The sequence below is a fragment of the Culex quinquefasciatus genome, chromosome 3 (genome assembly GCF_015732765.1).
Source record: "Culex quinquefasciatus strain JHB chromosome 3, VPISU_Cqui_1.0_pri_paternal, whole genome shotgun sequence".
NCBI lineage: Eukaryota > Metazoa > Arthropoda > Insecta > Diptera > Culicidae > Culex > Culex quinquefasciatus.
In genome coordinates, this window is record NC_051863.1 from 11,445,435 (window position 1) to 11,468,145 (window position 22,711).

General features: G+C 34.5%; 1 protein-coding gene and 1 long non-coding RNA gene across 5 annotated transcripts in view; both read right to left on the reverse strand.

The window, feature by feature from the left end:
- Positions 1-22,711, reverse strand: part of LOC6041213 (unconventional myosin-IXb) — a 121,402-nt gene that overhangs the window by 69,534 nt on the left and 29,157 nt on the right. For all 4 annotated transcript variants that reach the window (XM_038265030.1, XM_038265031.1, XM_038265032.1 and 1 more), the window contains exon 2: positions 20,205-21,557. In XM_038265030.1, the coding sequence (XP_038120958.1) occupies positions 20,205-20,261 (57 nt within the window). In that variant the 5' untranslated portion in view covers positions 20,262-21,557. The remainder of the gene's footprint in view (positions 1-20,204; positions 21,558-22,711) is intronic.
- LOC119770346 lies at positions 457-5,612 on the reverse strand. The gene is made up of 2 exons (XR_005278787.1): positions 5,273-5,612; positions 457-782 (listed from the first exon to the last, which is right to left on the reverse strand). It is a non-coding gene; the product is annotated as an uncharacterized LOC119770346 (long non-coding RNA).

Sequence of the window (22,711 nt, forward strand, 5' to 3'; positions counted from 1 at the left end):
ACGATTATTATCACTGCTCTCGTTAGTGCCACCAGCACAACCACCACCAACGCCACTGCCAGCCATGTCTATATTTATTTCCTTATCGCGCTGCTCCCACATGAGCCTTCAACAAAAATGAGATGAAGAAGAAGCATTTCAAGACGAAGTAGAAGGAGAAGAAGAAGCGCTGGTCAAAACGATTGCTTTTTTCTCCAGCCGAGTGCATTTGTTGTTGTTGTTGTTGTTGTCACTCCTACCATGGGTGGCGTTTTGTGTGTGGTGGTATTCGTTATCCGCCACTTTTCCATCCACTTCGTCAGCAGCTTTTGTGTGGCGCTCTGAGACTTGTGTACACAAAACTTCGCGACTGACGACTTTGCGCGAGCTCACCAACACTCGCAAGCCTCGTTTGTATTCAGATGATTTCGCGTTTCACTTGCTGTGTTGTTCTTTCGACGGTTGATTTTTTTTTTCTTCTATATTTTTTTCACTTCTCTTTTTAGCACTTCTCTAACATATCACCCCCGTATAACTCTTTTTCCGTTATTGGCGTTGAATGTTCCTTTTTTCATTCGTTCATTCTTATGAGATTCTTCTTTTTGTTTTTTATACTTCTTACTCTTGATTTTTTTTTTCTTGGACGGTTCTTCGTTGTCGCAGCGTGAATTCTTTGCCCACCACACTTTCAACAGTCTGTGGCCTTCACCGATGACGATGATGATGGGGAATACTGCCGGTCGTGCATATATCGCTCATTTCGAAACGCTCTTTTTAGTAGCGGAACAGTATCTTAGAATAGCCTTGGACTTATTGTTTGGTACACAAAAAATCAAATATTTTCAAAATTAAAAATTATTGTTAAATTATCATTTTGAGCAACTTTTGTTTGACGAAAAACTGTTCTTTTCCTTTTTGGTATTTTTCTAGCCCTAAAAGGAGCGACCGTGGCTGACTGGTTACGGTGTTCGCTTTGTAAGCGAATGGTTCTGGGTTCGATGCCCATCTGCTCCCAACGAGAAAGTTAAGAACACATAAATTTGAAATGTTGAATATGAACGAAAAATCAAAGTCGCTCGAGGCGGGGTTCGATCCGCCGTCCTTTGGATTGGTAAGCAAAAATGCTAACCATTAGGCCATGACGACTTGGTGAGCTTAGACTGGAATTAGGAAAACTGTTACAGAGAGCGAGTTGTGGCGCTATAACCACGGCAAATAGTGTCCAGGGCATTCGTGGAAATACAATGTCCCATCCCAGAGGGTCCCGGAGTACCAAACCTTCTTAGCATGGTGCTCCCAACGAATACAACCAAATCTCGGAGCGTATGGTAGTGTGTCCCCACGCTTCTTCCTCCCTTGTCGATTCAGAATTGTGTTGTTGTTCGAACACTCAGTGCTCAAACTCAACCCAATTACGAATCATCTCTGCGATACGGCTTTACGCAGTAGGCCTGGCCGCTTTAACGCTTGTGATGTTTCAATGCATTCCGATGCAATGGCGCACTGCAAATGTTAATAAATAACAAGATGAGTGCTAGGCGTCATCTAACCTAAGGCACTCTCCAGAATCCCTTCGAAAGATGAGCTGCGCTAGGGTCTGATTAGATTAGATTAGATTAGATTTTTGGTATTTTTCTAGTTCTAGTTTTACTGAAAAGTATTGGCATTCATCTCGTTTTCGTTTTACGGAGCAAGGTGGGGGACGCGGCCTCAAGTCAGTCCAAGTCCGGTTTCTTGTGGAAAAAAGGGTAGTGGCCGAACTAGTATTGCATACCAAATGAACACCACCGGAAGATATAGGGGATCGGGAGGGGGGAGGTGAAAGAAAATTAGTGTTGATGTGAGTAGTAAGAACTTGAATGATTTGAGCAGTTACGATAATCTAAGTTTAACACTGAATAAAGAAAATCTGAAATAAAAAAAACTAGAAATAAAAAATACTAGAGAAAAAAAGATGAAAACTAACTGCCGACCTGTCACGTCCGTCAATAGTCTTGTCGTACATTACAACTAGAAACAGATCTGCCAATGAAATGCTACACTTCGTTCAAATCAACTTATCATTTAAGTCCAATTATTCATCTACGGAAAACTATCTAACTTTAATCAACAACCTAAACTAAACTGTCTGAAAGTAAATTTAATCTCAAATCCCCGAATGTTTTATTATAACGCCAAATAAGGTAAAGGATCTTGTTTTTAAACCAGTCTTGCCGCTTCCAAAAACCAATAAACATAAATGAACAGTTCATAAGTCGAACACTAGTAATTAAGACGACTATTTCATGCCATTCATTTCATTAGGGCATAGAGCTTTGCAAACAAGAGTGCATCTCTATTATACCTTATGTAAACTGTCATTTGAGTGAAGGAGACACACTCCTGTTCACAAAACCCATGCGCCCTTTTGAAATGTTAGGCTCCATTTGATCGTCAAGGCTCCAGTAGACCCTCGATTCGCAACAATGGTCGATACAACCATAATCCGAAAACCGTTAGTTCAACAGATTAACGAATTTTGTCCGATATCATCGCACTATTGATTGACCGAGACTCTATGGAAATTTTGACATATCAAAATGCCACGTAATAATATTTTTTAAATAAATTTCAAAATCTATTCTATCCTACAATGCCTAGAAGAGGCCTCTGTTTCTGTTGTGAGTAAGCGCTGGTTTCAGAGTTCATTTTTCAATTTAAAAGGGGTGGGAGACGACTAATTTGCTTCATGAACTCCTACTCGGCCTTGGGACCACCTCTTAAGACACTGATGGCTCCTAGCTAGGAATTAAACCTAGACACAGCGTCGAGGCCCGCTTCGCATGGCAAAAATGTTGGCTGGGGGGAAGTGATATTATCACGAAATTTTATTTTAAAGCCAACATTGCTAACGGCGTCGAGGTCCTTACTCATGCCCAAGGAAAAAAAAAAAGTATTGGCATTCATCTCGTGAAGTTTATGTTTGTTTTTGAATTTCTTCGACCTTCTAGTTACCTATTTTGTATGTTTCGTATTTTTCCTATCATGTTTGCACCTTTTGGCTTTTTAATTATATCATAGCTTTAAAGTTACAAAAAGTATATTTAATCATTTTTTTACTAAAAATACAGCAATTAAAAAAACATACATAAAATAAGTCAGATCACCGCATCCCTCATAAAGACAAAATTAAAGGTTCTTTTATCAAAATGGTTAAGGGTTGATAACAGTTGATAATCAAGCTCAAGCTTAAGAAAAAAAAACATAACGAATGAAAAACGAGAAAAGTAAATCAAATTAAAAAAGCTTTTGAATTACTGAAATTAAAAAAAAAGCATCAAACTTTGAAAATAAACTGAAATACTTCAATGACTTCATGGACTTTCAATAAACTTTGAAATTTTATCGTTTCATGATCTCTTTTATTATTTTTTCAAGTTTACTACACAGTAAAAAATCATGGTAAAATTATATAAGGGAATGAGTAATCTTTTATGTCAGAAAAAGAGTAAATTTACCACTTTCGACTAGTTTTTCCACTTTTTATGTCTTAAACTGTTGAAATTATTATGAAAAATCAAAATAAAATACAAAACTGTAAAAAAATGTGTAAATTTGGAAAATGTATAATCGGAAGGTACAACATCACTTCATTTATAATGTAATATCATAAAAGAAGTAAAAAATTGTTTTTTTTTTTGTTTATTTGGAAAATGTAAATTTGGAAAGTGCAACATTACTTCATTTTATTATGTAATTTTACCTCCATTTGGACTGAAAAAGGTAAAATTATACTTTTTTCTGATATAAAAGATGTACCCCTTCCCAAATATAATGTTACCATGATTTTTTTTTCTGTGTGATATTGCACCTTCCAATTTTAAATTTTCCAAATTTACACAATTTTTTACAGTTTCTTTTATTTTATTTTTTCATAAGGCTGGTACAAATATTTTTAAAAGTTTTTGTCACCCCCCCCCCCCCCCCCCCTTCAAAATTGGCCCGAAAAATCAGGGGCAAAAAAAATATTTTTACAATAAACTTCAAAATTTCAATGAACATTCAAGTGCAACCAACTGAAATCAAATTAAAATACATTCTCCTGCGTTTAAAAATCATTTTTAGCATGTTTGGGTTTATTAAAAAATCTTAATATTTTTTGAAAATTTTCGATGCAAAATCTTTTTTTTCGATACAATTTTTGCTTTTGTCAGATCTTAGATTTTTTGAAACCTAATGATTGCAAAACAACTGAACTAGTGTAAAATGCATTTTAAAACACTTTTTCCATTTAAATGTGAAGACTATGGCTTGTTATTTAAATTTTTATATTTTTTTATTTCACATCACTTTAGCAGCCAACAGTCAACTTTGTTAGGAAACTGAGCGCACCAATAATGAACAAAAATGTTTGGAAGGTGTAGGAAAAATATGTTTTTATGTTATTTTACCTCAGTTTGAGTGGAAAGAGAATACTAAAAAAATTTTTTTTGATGAGGAATATTACCTCTTTTTCGATGTAATATTACCTCAATATCACAAAAAAACAATGTATTTTTTTTATTTTAGGGGTTGTGTTACATATGTTGTTCTGAAGCAAAATCTTTCACAATTCTCCGATTAAATATTACTTGATTTTGTGTACTGTTTAGTGTTAAGTCTCATAAACCCTGCTCTGTTATTTGTCATAAAAAAATAAAGTGCAAATATTTTGAACATTTTAAACTTTTTTTTTCATATCACTGTTGAACTACAAAAAAAACTTCATACGTTCAAAGTACAATTTTGAAATATTGGGAAAATGTATGGTTGCATTTACTTCTTTTCAATGTAATTTTATCTCAATTTTTGTGGAATAAGTGAAATTACACAAAAAAAATGTGTAAATTAACATGTTTTATGTGAATTTTCACTTATTCCGCTTAAATTGAGGAGAAATTACATAGAAAAAGAGGTAAAATTTTCCAACATGCGTTTATTGAATGTGACCAGGATTTATTTTCACAGTAAAACTAGAATCACAATATCGCAGTTACACCGACAAAATAAAATAGTACAAAATCCAAAAAGATAAATTTGATTGTGTTTTTGTTTTTTTTTGGTTGCTCTAAGTTAACGTATCATGCAAAAAACTTTTTGTTTTAATTTTAATTATAATTTTACATTAAAATAAACCAAACATTTCATAACTTCCTGAGAAACAGTCTAATTTTGCTACAAACAAAACACACAACCACCGCAAATTGCTCTAATAACGAATCGTTATCGCTTGATTTCATGAATCACAATCATATCGCACTCTTCTTGAACACACTTTATTTTTTTCGTTGGAATTCCAGCGTAAATTTCCGGGTCACACTACAAATTCCTCGGCAAATTTTCCACAAGTTGACACTTTTGCAACGTTCTTCTTTGACGGATTTTGTTTCCTCCCTTTTCCTTGGCCTTAGCCACGGTTCAACACTTGACATTCACCAGGCGCCAATCGTGATTCATTTCCCCTTCACCGGAAACTCTTGTATCACTCTCTTGGCGGTTCGGCGATTCGACCAAGTGGAATCAATTAAATTGTAACGTATTTGCCACTGGTAAGTCGAGTGCCAGCAACTTCACTCAGCTGAGCCACGATCAAAACTGACGATTAACTCTGTACCACACTAACATGGTGTGTCGATGAAACGGCCTCCAGCTGGTTGCGAGTTCTCGAGCAATTCTCGCTCGGCAGGAAGCTGTTTATCGTGGTTTCTTCCCGACGACGGCGACGACGACCGTGCGATACTGGCCAACGATTCGAGCGAGACTGAACCTCATCAGCCAGGCCAGGATCTGCAACCGATCCGATATCTCGTGTGGCCAACACTAATCGTATAAAATTCACACCCGGCGACGGCGATGATCATCCACCCCAGATCAACCGTTCCAAGAATGTGCACTCAGGTGCAGAATTAGAACCTTCAATTTAAAATTTAGTATATTTAGTTTAAAAAAAATACAACGCTTATCAAAATGTTAAAAAAATACGATTTTGAGTAATTTTATTTTAATAACATTTCAGACCATAATTTAATGTTAAACTGAGTGTAGGGTACGACGTCCCATAGTGGACTTCCAAAACGATCATCCGATTTGGCCCATAAGTGTGGTCAACTCGAACCATTTTAAATGAAAACAGCCCAAAGTTATTGGGAACAGAGTAGGAAGTGGGGGCGATGCGCTCTACGCGGTGTGTCATAAATATTATTAATTGGAGCTTTGGACGGGGTCGATCCTCGTGCCTTCCCCTAACCCCGAATTCAGCGCCATCATCATCACCATGATTGTGAGCGGGTCGGCGGCTGACGATCGACGCCGCCGCCGCCGGATGGATTAGTAACAAATGCAGAATGTAACGAATTTCGAAGAGGATTGGATTAGCTGAGGGCAGGGTGGGTTTGAGGAACAATTTGAGGTTTAAAAATTATGGAGGTTTTTTAACACCTGGAAATACATAACACGATTTTTTTGTTGTTCATCTTTGTTTTATTCGATATTTGAACAATTTCCTGAAATCCTTTAAATTTTTTTTCTTATGCTATTGAAAAACAATTCCAAAAATAAATATTTTTAAAATTCTTTTTCAATAACATTAGAATTCAGAGCCACTTAGGCTAAGCTGTATCGAATTGAATGTTTACTTGAAGAATGTACTAAGTAAATATCAAGATTGATAATTTTATCGATTGTTTCTATTTGATGTAATTTCTTCTTTTAAAATGTCTGGTTTTGTTTTGGAAGTCATATGATTATAACTTTAAAAATGAGTTTAAAATGAAACGAATTTGTATTTTTTGTTTGGTTGAAGCTTCGTGTGTACGTACCTTTTCTATAACAAAACAAAAAATTGCATCATAAGTTCTTTCATACAAGTCCTATTTTTTATTTCGAGTTTTAACAAAAAAAAATATTCTTGAAATTTTTAATTTTTAATGTAAAATAACTGACACAAAAATTGCAAGAGTTGGCCAAAAATCATTTCTCATTATTTTTGGAAGAAAGTGGAAAAAAGAAAAGTGGGTCATTCCAGGTCAACTGAGTACACTTTTGGACTCGACCATCGCCGATTTGGACCAAACTTGGAGGGAACGTTCATCTATCAATAGTTAACAGAAATCCCAAATTTGGTGCTGATTAGACCATCCCTCTATTTTTGGCACCGCCCTCTTTTTTGACGATTTTCTAAAAAACTTTTTTTTTCTTTTAATCATATCTTTACAAATACTTGAGAAAAAAAACTTTCTACAGGTTGCATTTTATAGAAAATTGTCCAAGGAATTCGATAAAAATAAAGTTTTAAGACTTAAATGCCCACTAATAATATATATTTTGACGGTTTAAGTATTAAAATTCAGTTTGACCTTTTTCTTATATTTTTATTTGTTTTATTTTATCACCATCGTGTTCCCCGGACAATTTTACATAATAATCAACGTAAACCTCAAACTAAAATGAACTATTGGCGAGATAAGGCGATACTACTGACAAAAACTATGATTTTGCGCAGCACGTGGAAGTACATGGTGTACTTTTCAACAAAAAGGGAAGAATCCCGCATAGTTCGGTTTTTATATGTGAGAAACATATTTCGAATTTGAATTCATAGGACAGAGTGCAGTGCAAAATCAAACTTTTTTTCAATAAAATCGCTGTATCTCGCTAACAGTTCATTTTAGTTTGAGGTCTACATTGATTATTATGTAAAATGTCTAGGGAATACGATGGAGATAAAATAAAAACATAAGGAATTCGTCAAAAAAGAGGGCGGTGCCAAAAATAGAGGGATGGTCTAATCAGCACCAAACTTGACATTTCTGTTAACTATTGATAGATGAACGTTCCCTCCAAGTTTCGTCCAAATCGGGGATGGTCGAGTCCAAAAGTGTACTCAGTTGACCTGGAATGACCCATATTTGATTTGATTATTAAATGTAGAATCAAACTTGCAATCAGAAAGAATCTTACATAAATTTTGATATCGTGCAACGCTTTCGAGTTATATCCACTTGATTTTGATGATAACGTCACTTTTTTACCATATATATGGAGCCAATTGTATAGCCCTAAAAAAATTGTAACGTAGAAAAATCGTGGCATCACCTTAAAATTTAACTTTCAAACTTAAAAATAAAAAAAAATCATAGAAGTGGCGTGTATTTTTATTTCAGTGTAATTTCAGAAAGCCCGTTCAATTTCCTACAAGTTTGTCTTTGACCACTTTTTGATACGATGTAACGGCTTCGAGATACAGTAATTTTTAAATTACAAAATAGAAAAAAATATTTAAATAATTTGCGGTCTTCTAGAATGTTATTTTCGAGTACAATTGGCTATATGTACACAAAAATGGCTTATATAGGCCTAGGATAACATGTCTACAAGTTTTCATTGAAATCGGTGAGGGTCGGGTACAAAAGTACCACAAAAATCACGATTTGAGCTGGAATTGGTCTAGGTATTTTTCGGATTTGTGGTCTTATAATTCAAAATTTGTTAAAAGTCTTCGAGTGCCATTTTGAATTTAAATGCAAAAATATAATTTCAAAGAATTATTCATAGTTAACATCGATTACATTTATTATGCTTTAAAATTTAAATTAAATGCGATATTTTATGATTTTTTTATCCCTCTATAAAGCCAATCCTGCATCTAGACGGGTTTCGATCTAAAAATTCACCAAAAATCATTTTTGGGCCAATTTTTAACGTTTAAAAGCACTGGAAAGAAGAAGTCCTAAAATTTAAGGAAATTTTAAGGTTACAAGGGTAACTTGTTTTATGTAACTTTGCCAATGTTTAAAAAAAATTACATTTATTCTGAAGTTAACTTTGGCTGTGTTTCTTACTAACATTTCCGCTATAGTATGTGAAAATAAGTATGCTGTAATTGTTGTAGTGTACCAGAGAATGTTTTTTTGCATTTTTTTTACAATATGAATGAAAATGGTATTGTATAATAATGTTAATGGTATAATGGATAACGAAAAATGCGAACAACAAGCAAAAAATTGAAAAAAAAATGACTGTAAAAACATAAAATAAAAATAGATAGGCTAAAGATAATGATAGGAGGTAGCAGAATAAGCCAAAAACTATCAGAAACAAACATGAACTAAACCAGATATATGCAAATTAGAGGAGTAAGTGTTTTCGTAGGACAAAAGTTGCTCAAGAAGAATAAAAATTTGCGAAAAAAATGGGCAGTATAGGGTTATACTAAAAACTCTATTACAGTTCAGACTCCAATTAAAATTCGGATAAAGCCGTTGCATTTTTTTCAAACACTTGGTTTGCATTTCAACAAAAACCATCAAAATTGGGTTAAATTTTCGATTCCTAAAATATTGTCTTTATTTAGTTACTCTTAAAAAAATAGAATTTCCACTATTTAAAAAGCTCTGAAGAATCAGCTCTACCATCGGAATTTTCATGAAATTTTAATTGCACTGAACATTACAACAAGTTTTATTCAATCTTGTTGATGCACTGGAAATGACTTTTAAAAAGATTTAAAATGATTGATAGCAAAACCGCGTAACATAAAAATACGAAGACTCTAATACCGCAATCAACAAAACGGTTTTTGCTTAGAACATTTTTTTTTACTATTCTCTCAAACACAAACCCACCGCGTTCGTGCCCCATCAATCTCTTTCTAAAGACAACAACGACGATCTTTCAGTGCGCTGCACCTTTTCCCCCTTAAAATTTCCTGGCGCCAAAATCTGCTTGTTTACTCTCGCACTACTCTCAACACGAACATCATCATTTGGCTCATTACGCTAAACACACCGGCCACAGAGATCAGCGCACTAGGACACAATCCGCGGCAATCGATTCTTCCAAACACTTGAACTTCTGCTGCTGCTGCTGCTACCTCTGGTTCACTCATATTTCACAGCCGTGATTGGCAGTGAATTAATGGGTGTTGTTAGTTTCGGAAGCGCGAATTCAAACAACCGCCCAGTCTGCAGCAGTAAACAAACGTTGATGGTCGGTTCAGCTGTGCCTTTACGACCTTGACACATCCAGGCACACCACGATAACTCACTCCCCAGGGACAACATACACTTCAAAGATCGAGCACCACCTGTAGGCCGTTATTAATCCCGAGGTGTTTACTCTTCTTGACCGGTGAACACGTTTTACTTTCGCCGAACGCAACGAGTTGAACCGCGCCGAAGTCGTACTCAAACTGGCCAAGGTACGTCGGGGGACACACGCATCAATGGTCTGTTATCAGTTGCGATTTGCTATCACCGGTGGATTGGCCGCGGCGTGAATCAATAGACCTTCGCACAAATACTGACGGCAATGGGCACGCGACGCAGGTATTGGCTACACACCTGAGTGAGGGAAGTTTTGGGGCAGATTGGTTGAGCTCTTTGAAAATCAGTTCGATTGAAAGTACACCCAGGCGAGGAGTGACATGGATTGATAGAAAAAGATGCTTCGTGACAACCAATGTCGATTTGAAGAGGTTAAATAAGAGAGGATATTTGGAATGAGTGGAAACAGGTAATGGTAGTGTGTAACACGATCAATGAATAAATAAACATTTTTAAACTGAAAAAATAAATCGGTCAAGCGATATTGAAATATATTTTTTGCAGTTTCCGCTATTCAAATATCCTTTTCAGATACATCAGCAATAGAGAGTTGCTTGATCACTTCTATTTGAGTTATTTATTACATTGAAATAGTCAATAATATGTTATGAAAGTTGTAACTCAGTTTCAAAGTTCTAATAACCCGACAATATAAATTGATCGAGAAAGGGTATGGTATTATTTCCCCTTGAAAAAAAAATATTTATTTTTTCTTATATGCACAGCAGGGATGGAAAAATCGCAAAAAAAAATCATTTTCGATGGCGAACATTTTTCACCCGCGAAAGAGAGGAAGGCAAATCGCGAAAAAGAAAACCGTTTCCGAAATTCTCCAAGAAAATCAATCCGCTGATGTTTTTTTGTGAATTTTCTCGTCAGCACCACTTAAAAATATTTATTTCAAAATTTAAATTAGAAGTTTTTTTCCTAAAAGGCAATTTTATTAAACACAACAATAATTATACAGCTTATTTTTTTACCAATACACAATAAAACATGTTTAAATTTGGAAGGTGTAATTTCAGGTTGTAATTTTACCAAAATTTAGGCTGCAAAAGTGATTACACCCGAAAAGTGGTAAAATCACACGCTTTCAAAGGTAAAATTACACAATTTTTCTCACATAAAAGATGTACCCCTTCCCAGATATAATATTACCTTGATATTTTTTTTACTGTGTGTAACACATTGTACAAAAAAAAAGTTAAAAATCGATTTTGAAAAATAACAATTGACTAACGGAATCACAGCCGATTCTTTTAAAATATTTTTCGATATTTTACATCAACATTTTTTTGTGTGAAATTTAAAAAAACGTTGTCAAAACTTATTATATTTTTTATTATTTTATCGCATTTTGTAAAAGTCAATTTTGCGGGTCAATCGCACATGCAAATATTCGACAAAAATATCATGAGAAGGAATTTTATAATCAATTTGGTATCTTCAATAAAATAGAATATTATGATTGGAACTTAAAAAAACACAGGAAAAAAAGATTTTTTATTTATTGCACTTAAAAGTAGTTAAGTTAAATTCTATTTTTTTATTTTCGGTTTTCCGTGACTGTTTTTCAAATTTAATGTTTAGCTCTTCTCCATATATTTTTATTTTCAATCGATCCTTAAATTTTAGAACGGTTTGAGTGTTTTTTGCACTTTTGAAATGTATTTATTTCAATTTTTATTAGTTTAGTTGCGAGATCAAACACATGTGGAAACATGAAAAATTAAGGCACACAAATCTCTCAAAAATATTTTTCCTTCTTCACATTTTTTTTTTAATAGGGGAAATTCTCGTATGTTTGGCAGGTTCAGGACTCGCTCCTAACTCCATCCAATTTGCTGATTTTCACTGTTTAAACAACTAATTTTTCAAAACATTCGATAGAAATTTGCTTGCTCACTTCTCATTGAGCTATTTATCATTCGATTTCAGTTGAAAACGCTTTTAATTAGCTTTAATTGAGTGTCAAAGTTCTGACCTGCCAACATTAGAGGCACGTTGGAATTAGATGCTGTTCCCCTACTTTTTAACTTTAAGTTTTTTCACCATTATGGAAACCATAAACATCTTGTTAAGACCCTTTTGACTTTGACAAATCGAGCAAACTCTTAAATAAAACTGCAAAACCAAAAAAGGCTAAGATGCAAAGAAAAAAAAATACTTTTAGTACTAAAATATTTCCTTTTTCCGATGGACTTTCAATGCAATTTACACATGAAAAGATGTAAATTTACATATTCTTAGAGGCAAAACTACACACATTTTAAATTTTCTAGTGTAATATTACCATATTTCATTTTTACTGTGTACTTAATGTTTCTAGTGCACCCATCCCGGGAATTCCCGAATCCCGGGATTTTTTAAATAATTTGTCCCGGGAATCGCCGAAATCGATCAAAAAAATGTTTAAGCCAATTTTATGCATAATGTTTTGAAAGACTTCGGTATAAAAAAAGAACAGAACCCAACAATTTGAGAACCGATTCCAAATTCTTTGCTCTAAAATCTCCTGTACCTATTCAGACTGTAGTCCCAGTTCTCTCCAGTTGGCCAAAGCAGAATAAAAAACAGAATAAAAAAAAAATCTATATTTAATTTCTTTTAGGGGGTTACATAGATGTAGAAAATGCAAAAAATCTTATTTCTGAAAATTTATTAAATCCACTTGAAAATGGTCAGTCCTGAAAGTTCCAAGAAGATATTTCTGGAGTTTTTTTGAAAAGGTCCAATAAACCAAACTTCCAGTTTTTGCTTTTTGGATGTTTTTGAAAGCGCCTTGAGTCAGGGGTATTAAAAAACACCCAAAAATCAAAAACTGAAAATTTGGTTTATTGGACCTTTTCAATTTCCTGATTTAAATATTAAACTGAGTAAGAGACGATTTAAGCACAACATTTTGCTATGCGCAAAGCAAACTGTCAAACTTTGTGAACATTTTTTTCAGAACACCGAGTTGATTTACGGGTGCCACGGTATCTTAATATGGGATGGTCCAAATTGGCTGAAATTTGGGGAGAAGACTCACAAGACATCCCGTGTGCATTACGATGCCCGATTTAAAAAAATACAAATTTAAAAAATGCAAAAATCAAAAGCTCTTTAGATTTTATATGAAAAACATAAAAATATTTTTTATCTTATTCAAAAATAAACTTTTTTGAAAATCGGCCTTCGTCAGGCACGCGGTACCAGTTTAACGAGTATTCACCAAAATTATGAGCTGATTTGGTCAAAGCAGTGTTGAGACATCGTGGCACCCGTTTTTTTTAAACTGCCAACTTCAAATCAAATGCTATATCTCGGCAATGAACCAAAATTTTGAAATTTATTTGGTTAATTGGTGAAAATATATATTTCAATGTTTTGAAAAAAGATTTAAAACAAGTTTAAATGTTTTACATTTATTTACATTTATGTAACCCCTTAAGCTACACAGAAAAAAAATCTTAATAATATTACCCCTTTTCAGATATAATAGCTTTTATGTCAGAAAAAATGTGTAATTTTACTTTTGAAAATGTGTAATTTTATCACTTTTGTGGTGTAATGTCACTTTTTCTGCCTTAAGGGGTTACATACATGAAGAAAATCACACAATTTCATATTACAGAAAATGTATTAAAACCATTAAAAAGATGATTTTCAATCGCTCCTGAAAATTTCATGAACATATTAAATGATTAAACTGAGTTAGAGACGATTTGAGGCTCAAAATTTTGCCGTGCGCAAAGCGGACTGTCAAACTTTTTGAGCGTTTTTCTCGAAACACCAAGTTGATTTACGGGTGCCATGATATCTCGAAATGGGATGGATCAAATTGGCTGAAATTCGGGGTGAAGACTCCCAAAACATATCCCGTATGCATGACGAGCCATGCATTTTTCATTTTAAAAAAAAATACAAAAATCGAAAATTGACGATTTTTTATATAAAAAACACAAAAATATTTTTATCTTTTTTTTAAATAAGTTTTTTTTTTAAATCGGCCTTCGTCATACACACAGGATCGGTTTAACGAGTCTTCACCAAAATTTTGAGCCGATTTGGTCAAGGCAGTGTGACTTTTTTTTGTCGATTTACATGTATGTAGCCCCTTAATTGAGGTAAAATTACATCATATAAGAGGTAATATTTAACCTTCCAAAATTACACCTCCCGAATTTACACAATTTTTTACTGTGTATTTGAAAACTGTCGTCTATGTTTAGATTGAAGTGTAGATTATCACCAATTTATATAATTGAGCTTAATCTTTGATTTTAAGCTTGGAAACAAAACAAATATAATGAAAATATAAATTTTATGACTGCTTAAAAAAATGGACGCCCTAAATGTTTCTATAGCAATAGAAGTATGTTGTTGAAAGTTGTTTTTTTTTTTTGTCACCCGATTTGGCCAACCAAAGCTTGCAAAGGAATTAAGCCTGTATAGCATATTGCTGGCGTCACACTTGTTGTCAAAGGTACTTTATTTGGGTGTACAATTGCTAGCAATCTACTAAGCACCGCGCATTAGTAATTGAACCCAAGTCGTGCGTTACCGGCTGGTACCATTAGTCAGCGGATTTGTGACGAATCAAGCGTTCATCAGAGCCCCCTGCGTTTCGGCCTAGAATGAATACAACAGAACAGAACAGATTAACTCCATTCGTCATAGATCATTATAGTCTGTGTTGTTGTAGTTAGGTATAGCCAAGAGAACCGCGGATGGATCCTTATCTCCAAGGGCACTAAACGCGGTGGTGAGTGATGATTGTTGTGTGGTGCTGCACTGTCAGAATGTGATCACTTTTATAGCCGCGTTTGTTGCTGAAGCATTCGGAAGGAATGCATGCAGAAATCGTGCGCAGGGCTCTGGGCTGTAGCTCACAATGTTGTTAGTTAGTATGACAATTAGAGAAACAACATTGATTCAGGTAACAATTACTGGGACTGACTAATACCAATTCGCTTATAGTGAATAAGCTTTGATGAAGAAACATCAACAGAGGTATCGATAAATAAAGACCTGCAGCGTACTTGCATGCAATCGCCGGGACGACCAAGCCCTTGAATGGTGCGCGATTGATTCACGTGTGTGCACTCTGCTACGCGGGACCAATATATCTGATAAAGGTCAAGATCGTCAAGTCGGGCTGCAGAAGTTGTGTCATTCCGGGGTCGAACAACGTTTCGTTTCGTTGATGGAAGAGAACCTGCGGTGACTGACTTTGGCTTCAAACTTCGCACCAGAGAGGCAATGAAAGCCGAGCGTTATCTGAATGTTTGATAACAAAAAAAGAGAAAGATAAAACGTTGTAAAACGATAAGCGGTGTATACACATCAACCGGTGAGTGATGACAACGCTGCTCCACAGAGATACTGAATCTTACAGCTGATAGAAAAAAAAGTTGAGGAGTAAACAACCTGGTTCTGTTGCGTTTGTTTGTGCGTTTCTGATTTGAACAAACGACAAGGGCACAGGGGAAAAGGTTCTTGGACGCGTGTGATAACACTTGTAAGAGTAAGAGTCGTACAAAAATGAACCCTTATCGGTCGATTGCCGAAGGCAAGAAGAAACGGTTGATGATAAAAACTAACGTTTATTTGATCAACATGTTTGACTATTTGAAAACATATCTTGCATTCTGGTATCTTTTATGTCGAAGCAAACAAGAACACGATAGAAGTTACAGGTTACACTGGTGTCTTAATGTTACTACTAGTTGTTGTAGAATGTTTAATTATTTGAAGTTTTTTGTTGTGTATAACAGCATTCAATTTAATGGAGCAAACTAAATTCCAAGCAGCTCGGTTTGAAAAAAAATCGCATTCAATAATACATTTTCTTTGAGAACTCTACTGTCCCTGATCGCATAAATGTCCCATATGCATTTTCTTCGCTTTTGAGTTATTGATGCAGTTTTCTTCAAAATCGTGTGCTCTTTCAGAAAAGCCCAAAACATCCAGTACTTTGTTTTAGAAATCAGAAATGAACGAGCACACGATTTTTAACCAAACTGCATCAATAACTACACAGTAAAAAATAATGTAAATTTGAGAGGTGTAATTTTCTAAGGTTGAATATTACCTCTTTTATGATGTAATTTTACCTCTATTTAGGCTGAAAAAGTGGCATTACACCAGAAAAGTTGTAAAATTACACATTTCTAGAGGTAAAATTACACCTTTTTTCTGACATAAAAGATGTACCCCTTCCCAGATGTAATATTACCATGATTTTTTTTCTGTGTAAAAGGTGACGAAAATGGATATGGAACATTTATGCGAACAGGGGCAGTATACAAGTTAGAAATAAACTCTCTTTCATGCTTTTTTCAAGCGATTAAATTGTATGATTCTGTAATTAAATATATTTTTGACATGATTAAGGTTTCAATATTTGAACTGCTTTTTCAAAGAAAATCCACAAAGAAAAAAAATCATGGTAAAATTTCATCCAGAATTGGGTACATCTATTTTGTCAGAAAAAATGTGCAATTTTACATCTGAAAACGAGTAATTTTACCACTATTCTGGTGTAATGTTGTTTTTTCAGTCTAAATTGAGGTAAAATTACTTCATAAAAGAGGTAATATTCAACCTTCCAAATTTACACATTTTTTTGCTGTGCAAACCAAATTAAGATTCAGAAATCCATAATTACCATGATTTTTCGTTCAAAGATATAAATTTTGCTGACAATATTTTGACAAACATCCTTCTACAAGATAGTTGGATTAGAATAGAATACAAATACTAATATAATTATTTTGACCAAAGGACCCCGAAACCAATCTTAAAAACAATCCGAAAATATTTATTTTAAATTGTACTGTTCAAGTAGGGAATTTGAGCTATAAAACATTAAATAAATACAGTCCTGTCTCGATTATACGAAATTATGGCCCCTTCCAGTTTTTGACAACAAAAGATATTTTTGAATATTAGGAATGTTGCAACTGACGCTTTTTGAAAATGTTTATCTGATCCTGATTTTTCATGGTGATTTTTAAGTGGGCGACATCAACTTTAAAAAAAAAATGCTGCTGGCTTAGTAAAAATTAGATTATTTATTAATAAATTGAAAAAGGTAAAAAAATTGTGCTTATTTTATTTGAAGTTTGTGTAACCCTCCTTTAAATTTTCTTCAAACAAATCAAGGGGTGAAAAATCTTGTCAAATCGATTGAAAATTATAATAATAAAATCAAATTAAGGTTTCTTACAAGTTTTGAATTTTGGGACCAAAAATCGGAAGAAAACTCGAAACCTGGGTTTTTTCCAGGGGGGGCGACATCTATATCTCACTACAGGCAGCTCACCCGCAGCCAACACAAGCTGTCAACTTCGGCACCAGAACAAAAGGGAGCTTTCAATTATTCAACTATTCGTTATGTAACCAAAACAAAGCTACTGCGCACTGTAAAAAAAGTACAAAAACTGCAGGCATAAAATATTCGGAGCGTTTGGTACGGTATGTCCACGCATCCTTCCTCCCCTGATGATTCTGTGAAATGTGATCCGTTCACAGAATCTGTCTCTGCGGTTAATGCAACGCAGTATGCCTGGCCGCTTTAATTTTTGCTATACATTTTCGTGGTAACTCGGATGTACTGCAATTATTAATACTGACAAGAAAGGACTTGGGGCGTAATCTAACCGCTAAGTTCTTCCAGGATGCTTTCTTCGGACTGGCTGCGATTGTGTTCGATTAGATTAGATTAGACAAAAACAGCAGGCATAAAATAAAAATAAAGTAATTATTGTTTTATGTAAAATTTTACCGAAATGTACGTTAAAAATTAAGTTTATGTTTTAGAGGTGATTTTTATCAATTTATTTGCAAAAAAACTACTAAAGTTGGTATATTAAGCACACATCAGGCCGATGACCTCATTTAAAGTTGTACTTTTACCACATGAAACGTTTAACAGAAGTACTGTGTAATTTGACTTTTACTACAGTACTGTGCTGTGCACAGTTTGCGCGCGTTATCAATCTCAATCACCCAAGATGGCGGCCTTTAGCATCCCCCTGGTTTTTTCATAAGTTTATTGATATTTTGCAAGTTTGTGACATAACTGTAAGGAAGAGCAAAGAATTTTGTGATCAATTTTGTTTAGTTTTTTTTTAATTAGGCACGAATTTTTGAGTAGTTTTTTTTAAATGCAGTTTTGACGCGTTTTTTTTTAAACTTGTTTTAAGAGACAGAAATAAAAAAAAAAAACATCGGGATGGGAAGGTTTTTTTTTTAATTTAAGGATTCTTTGAAAAAAACTTTTTTCCCAAAATCATTTGTCATTGGTCAAAAATGTTTTGCCCTTTCTGGAATATTCTGAAAAGAATTTAAAAAAAAGTCTCCTAAAACATATAAAAAAGCGTAATTTTTGCGACATTTTTTCAAACTAGCTTAAAAATCTTTTTTATTTTTTTTTTACTTTTTTAACTCGATAAAAAAAACCTTCAAAGATACAGATTCTTTAATTTTTAAAGCTGTCAAATCTGTATGGAAAATTATATGGACAAACTGAACTGCAAATATCTCCGGCATTTTTTTTTTAGTTTTATTTTAGTAGGGGAGATGGGGGTAAGACGGCCACCCTAAGGGAGAAGTCTAATAAAATTTACACAACAGATTGTTTGGATCTCAAATTACGTACATTTTGTTCTACTACGAGTTCATTATAGAAATAACATAAATTAGTTGGTCTAAAAACCAACTTTCAATACTTTTCAGCAATTTTAAAAAAAATAATTGAAATCGTATATATATATATATATAATACGCGGGGTAAAACGGCCACCCATGTGGGGTAAGACGGTCAGTGCTATAAATAAACTTAATAACTTTGCTAAATCCACCCAAATACCTACATGGTTAGTTGAACAGACTTCTCTGAACATCATAACTATTTTGGCTGAAAAAAATCAAGTTTTAAATGTGAAGAAAAATGCTGTTAAAAAAATTTCACATTTTGGCTCAGTGAATTTCATATTATTGTGACCACATGTTATGAAAAACTGTGATTCTTTACTACAAAACAAACACAGATTGATGCATAATAATTAGTTTGTGTATTTCGATTAGAATAAGTCAATCAAAATTGTGTAAATAATATTAAATTAGCGATTTTTATGAAAAATTTGATAGGATTTCATATTATTCAATGAACTTTGCTATATCACAGTAGAGAATGTTGTCAAAACGCTAGTTAACAGCATTTGGATTAAAAATTGATAGTTTTATTGAAAATGCTTTTCCTTTATCTACAAATATGTCTTAATAGTCAAAAACCGTCAAAAATATAACCTATATCAAATAAAATTTACAAATTACGGGTGGCCGTCTTACCCCCGGAGGAGGTGGCCGTCTTGCCCCCAAATAAATTATTTTTTTAAACATTTTTTGTAAATAACTCATTGCATTTTTTTTTAACTTTTTCGAGGGACATAATCTAGTTTAAAAATTATTTGTTTATTTTGAGCTATTTTTATACTATTTCAAACATTTTTTTTGGCAAAGGTGACTCCATATGCATTATTTAACATGAGGAACAGTATTGCTAAACATTTTAGTAATATTCATTAGTATACTTATTATTCTTACCCCCAGCTCCCCTAAATCGGTTCACTCTTATTTGCATTCCAATTTGAATGTTACGGTCAGGTTGGCTACCGGATCTTAAAATCTAGAACATCCTGAAGGTCTATTTGACAGTTTGCGCATATATATTAACAATGCAGTATAATAAATTAAAAAACTGATTTAAATTCATCTCTCAAACTAGTTGAAAAAACACGATTGCCGAACCACTTTGGATCATGTTGGCCAATTTCGTTTATCCAGAAACCAGTTCCCAAATACCCGTAGAACGGCCAACTTTACTTATTTGAAGGAACCCATCATGTTGCATATCAAACTTCATGAAATTGAATGATATGCCGATCTATGATATTGTCGTTGTCACTCCGTAATTCATTACCGGTGGCCGCTGGTGGACATTCCCGGAAATAGCAAAAACTTCATGCAATTGAAAAATAAGACAACCTATCATCATCATCTAAATCCCACAAATATTTAGACAGTTTGTTCAACCTGAAATCAACCAGCACTCACCTGCAGGATGTACCGCGAGCAGTCGCTTATCGCGTCCGGAGCCTGCATCGTTGCCATTCTCCCGCTGGACACAGCCGTTGCTCAGCTGTGCCACGGTAACGATGCCGATTGCTTGCCTGAGTTGCCGCAACCGCTTCTGTTGTTGTCGCCGCTTCTGTTGTTGTTGCTGCTACTGCTTCTTTGCTGGCGGTCGCCGTTACGGTCGTTTCGTGTGTTTCGGTGTGTTCTGCTAGACGACTGCGATCAACCCAACAGACACCAGTCATTCTGGAAGGTGCCCTGCTGCTGGTTTGGCTTTGGGCCTTCACCGCCACCACCACCACGTGCAACAACCATCAGAACTCTGTGGATCGGCGGCTCGAACCACGCCACCACGCCGAGCACTGAGGCACTGTGACACCAGCTTCGCGGCACAATTTGGCATTTGCCTTTTAGCTTACACTTCTCTTCTTGTTCACTTTGCTCACTTTCAATTATTTTTTATTTTTTCCTTTTGCCAGATTTATTATTTTGCATTCGCTTGACACATTCTCACAACAGGCAAAGAACAGCACGACACGACCATCAACAACTATTTGGGTTAAATTGGCATTTTTCGCATATTTCCCGCGATTAATCCGAGATTATACGCTCCGGTGGACCGCTTGCCGAGAGGGGCGAATAGTTGGCCTTAGAACCTTTCAAGCCCCGGCCCGTTCTGCACCACTCGCTCGCTCGCTCCAATATTATTGGGTATTTTTTTCCTTTTCTTCCCTCACACGTTCCGTTTCTCTTGTTTCGGCTGCCCTCAGCATACTTTAAGCCTGTGTTGTTGTTGTTGTTGTGAATTTTGCATTTGATTACAACTTTTTCTTCTTCTTCTTCTATTCTCCCCGCAACTCTACCCAGACATTTGATACATGTATATTTATCTCTCTGCTTTTTTTCGCACTTTTTTTTCGCAGCTCACTTTTTCCACATATTTTCCATAAATGCTTCTTGATCTTCACGCCGACGATTCGATTAAACTCTTCTGCACCTTTTATTCAGCATAAACTCTTCTTCCTGTTTCTCTCACACACATACACACGCACACATATGCCACGCGGACTTCACATCATCATTTTTTATTTGATTTGGATTTTTACTTTTCTTTTCGCGGTGCTGCTGCTGCTGATGTTGGAGGACATGCACTTTTAAGGCTCTCTCTCTCGTCGCTTATTCCGTGACAAAGACAACGACGACGGCACACAACTACTGTTGGCTATATTTACACTCGGCACGAATAATGATGATGGCGAGGATTCGCGCGCCCACACTGCAAGGGAGCTGATACTAATTCACACACACGCGCGCACAAGGTTTGTAGAACTCCTGAAATGAAGCATGAAATTGAGAAGATTAAAATTTTAATTTTTAAAAATTCACACTTGCAATTTACAAAAAGACCCAGAGCAATTTTCTGAGATTTCGGTCATTCGATTTTTTGCCTTCGGTATGCCCAAGGAGGCCATTTTGCATCACTAGTTTGTCTATATAATTTTCCATACAAATTTGGCAGCTGTCCATACACAATTGATATGTGAAAATTCTAAAATCTGTAATTTGTAATGTGTTGCTTTATTGGATACGATAACTTGTAGTGTGTACTTTTCGTCAAGTCAAGGAAGGAACTGTAGGATTTTACAATAGAGCCAAAATAAAGAAAAACAAATTTCCCAAACAAAGTTAATTAATAAGTTTAAAACTACTTTAGAAATGTGCTTCTGATTGCACTTTTAAATGCCGACAATGTGGGTTTAGTTTTCAGCTCCAGAGGGAGGTTGTTCTAGCACTAGCACCCGGAAATCAGCACGCTCCTCCCACTTATCGTTGTATATTTTGAAGGAATATTTTGTTCGATTTGGTGTCTTCGGCATAGTTGTAGGTATAAATAAGGACGACACTGAAAAATTGATCCTACACGGTATTTTTTTTTTCTTTTGAATTTTTATATTACTTTTTTACTTAAACTTGATTTTCGAAAAAAACACATTTTTTTATTTATTTTTTCATTTTCTGATATGTTTTAGTAATGTCCTCTAAAACATATCAGAAAATGAAAAAATAAATAAAAATTGTGTGCCATCTTTTCAAAAAAAATCAGAATTTGCAAAAAAAAATTCGACCGAATTATGAGTTTTTGGACTAATACTGATCAAAAAAAAATCCAAATACTGATCTAAAAAATTTTTCAACTTCATTTTTCGATGTAAAATTGAATTTGCAATTAAAAAGTACTTTAGTGAAATTTGGATAAAGTGCACCGTTTTCAAGTTAGAGCCATTTTTAGATAACTTTTTTAAAAATAGTCTCAGTTATTCATTTTTTTAAAATAAATGCCCATGTTTGCCCACTTTTGAAAAAAAAATATGTTTGAAATGCTGAGAAATTTCTCTAAGTTTTGCTTTTTTGAACTTTGTTGATTCGACCCTTAGTTGCTGAGATATTGTCATGCAAAGGTTTAAAAACAGGAAAATTGATGTTTT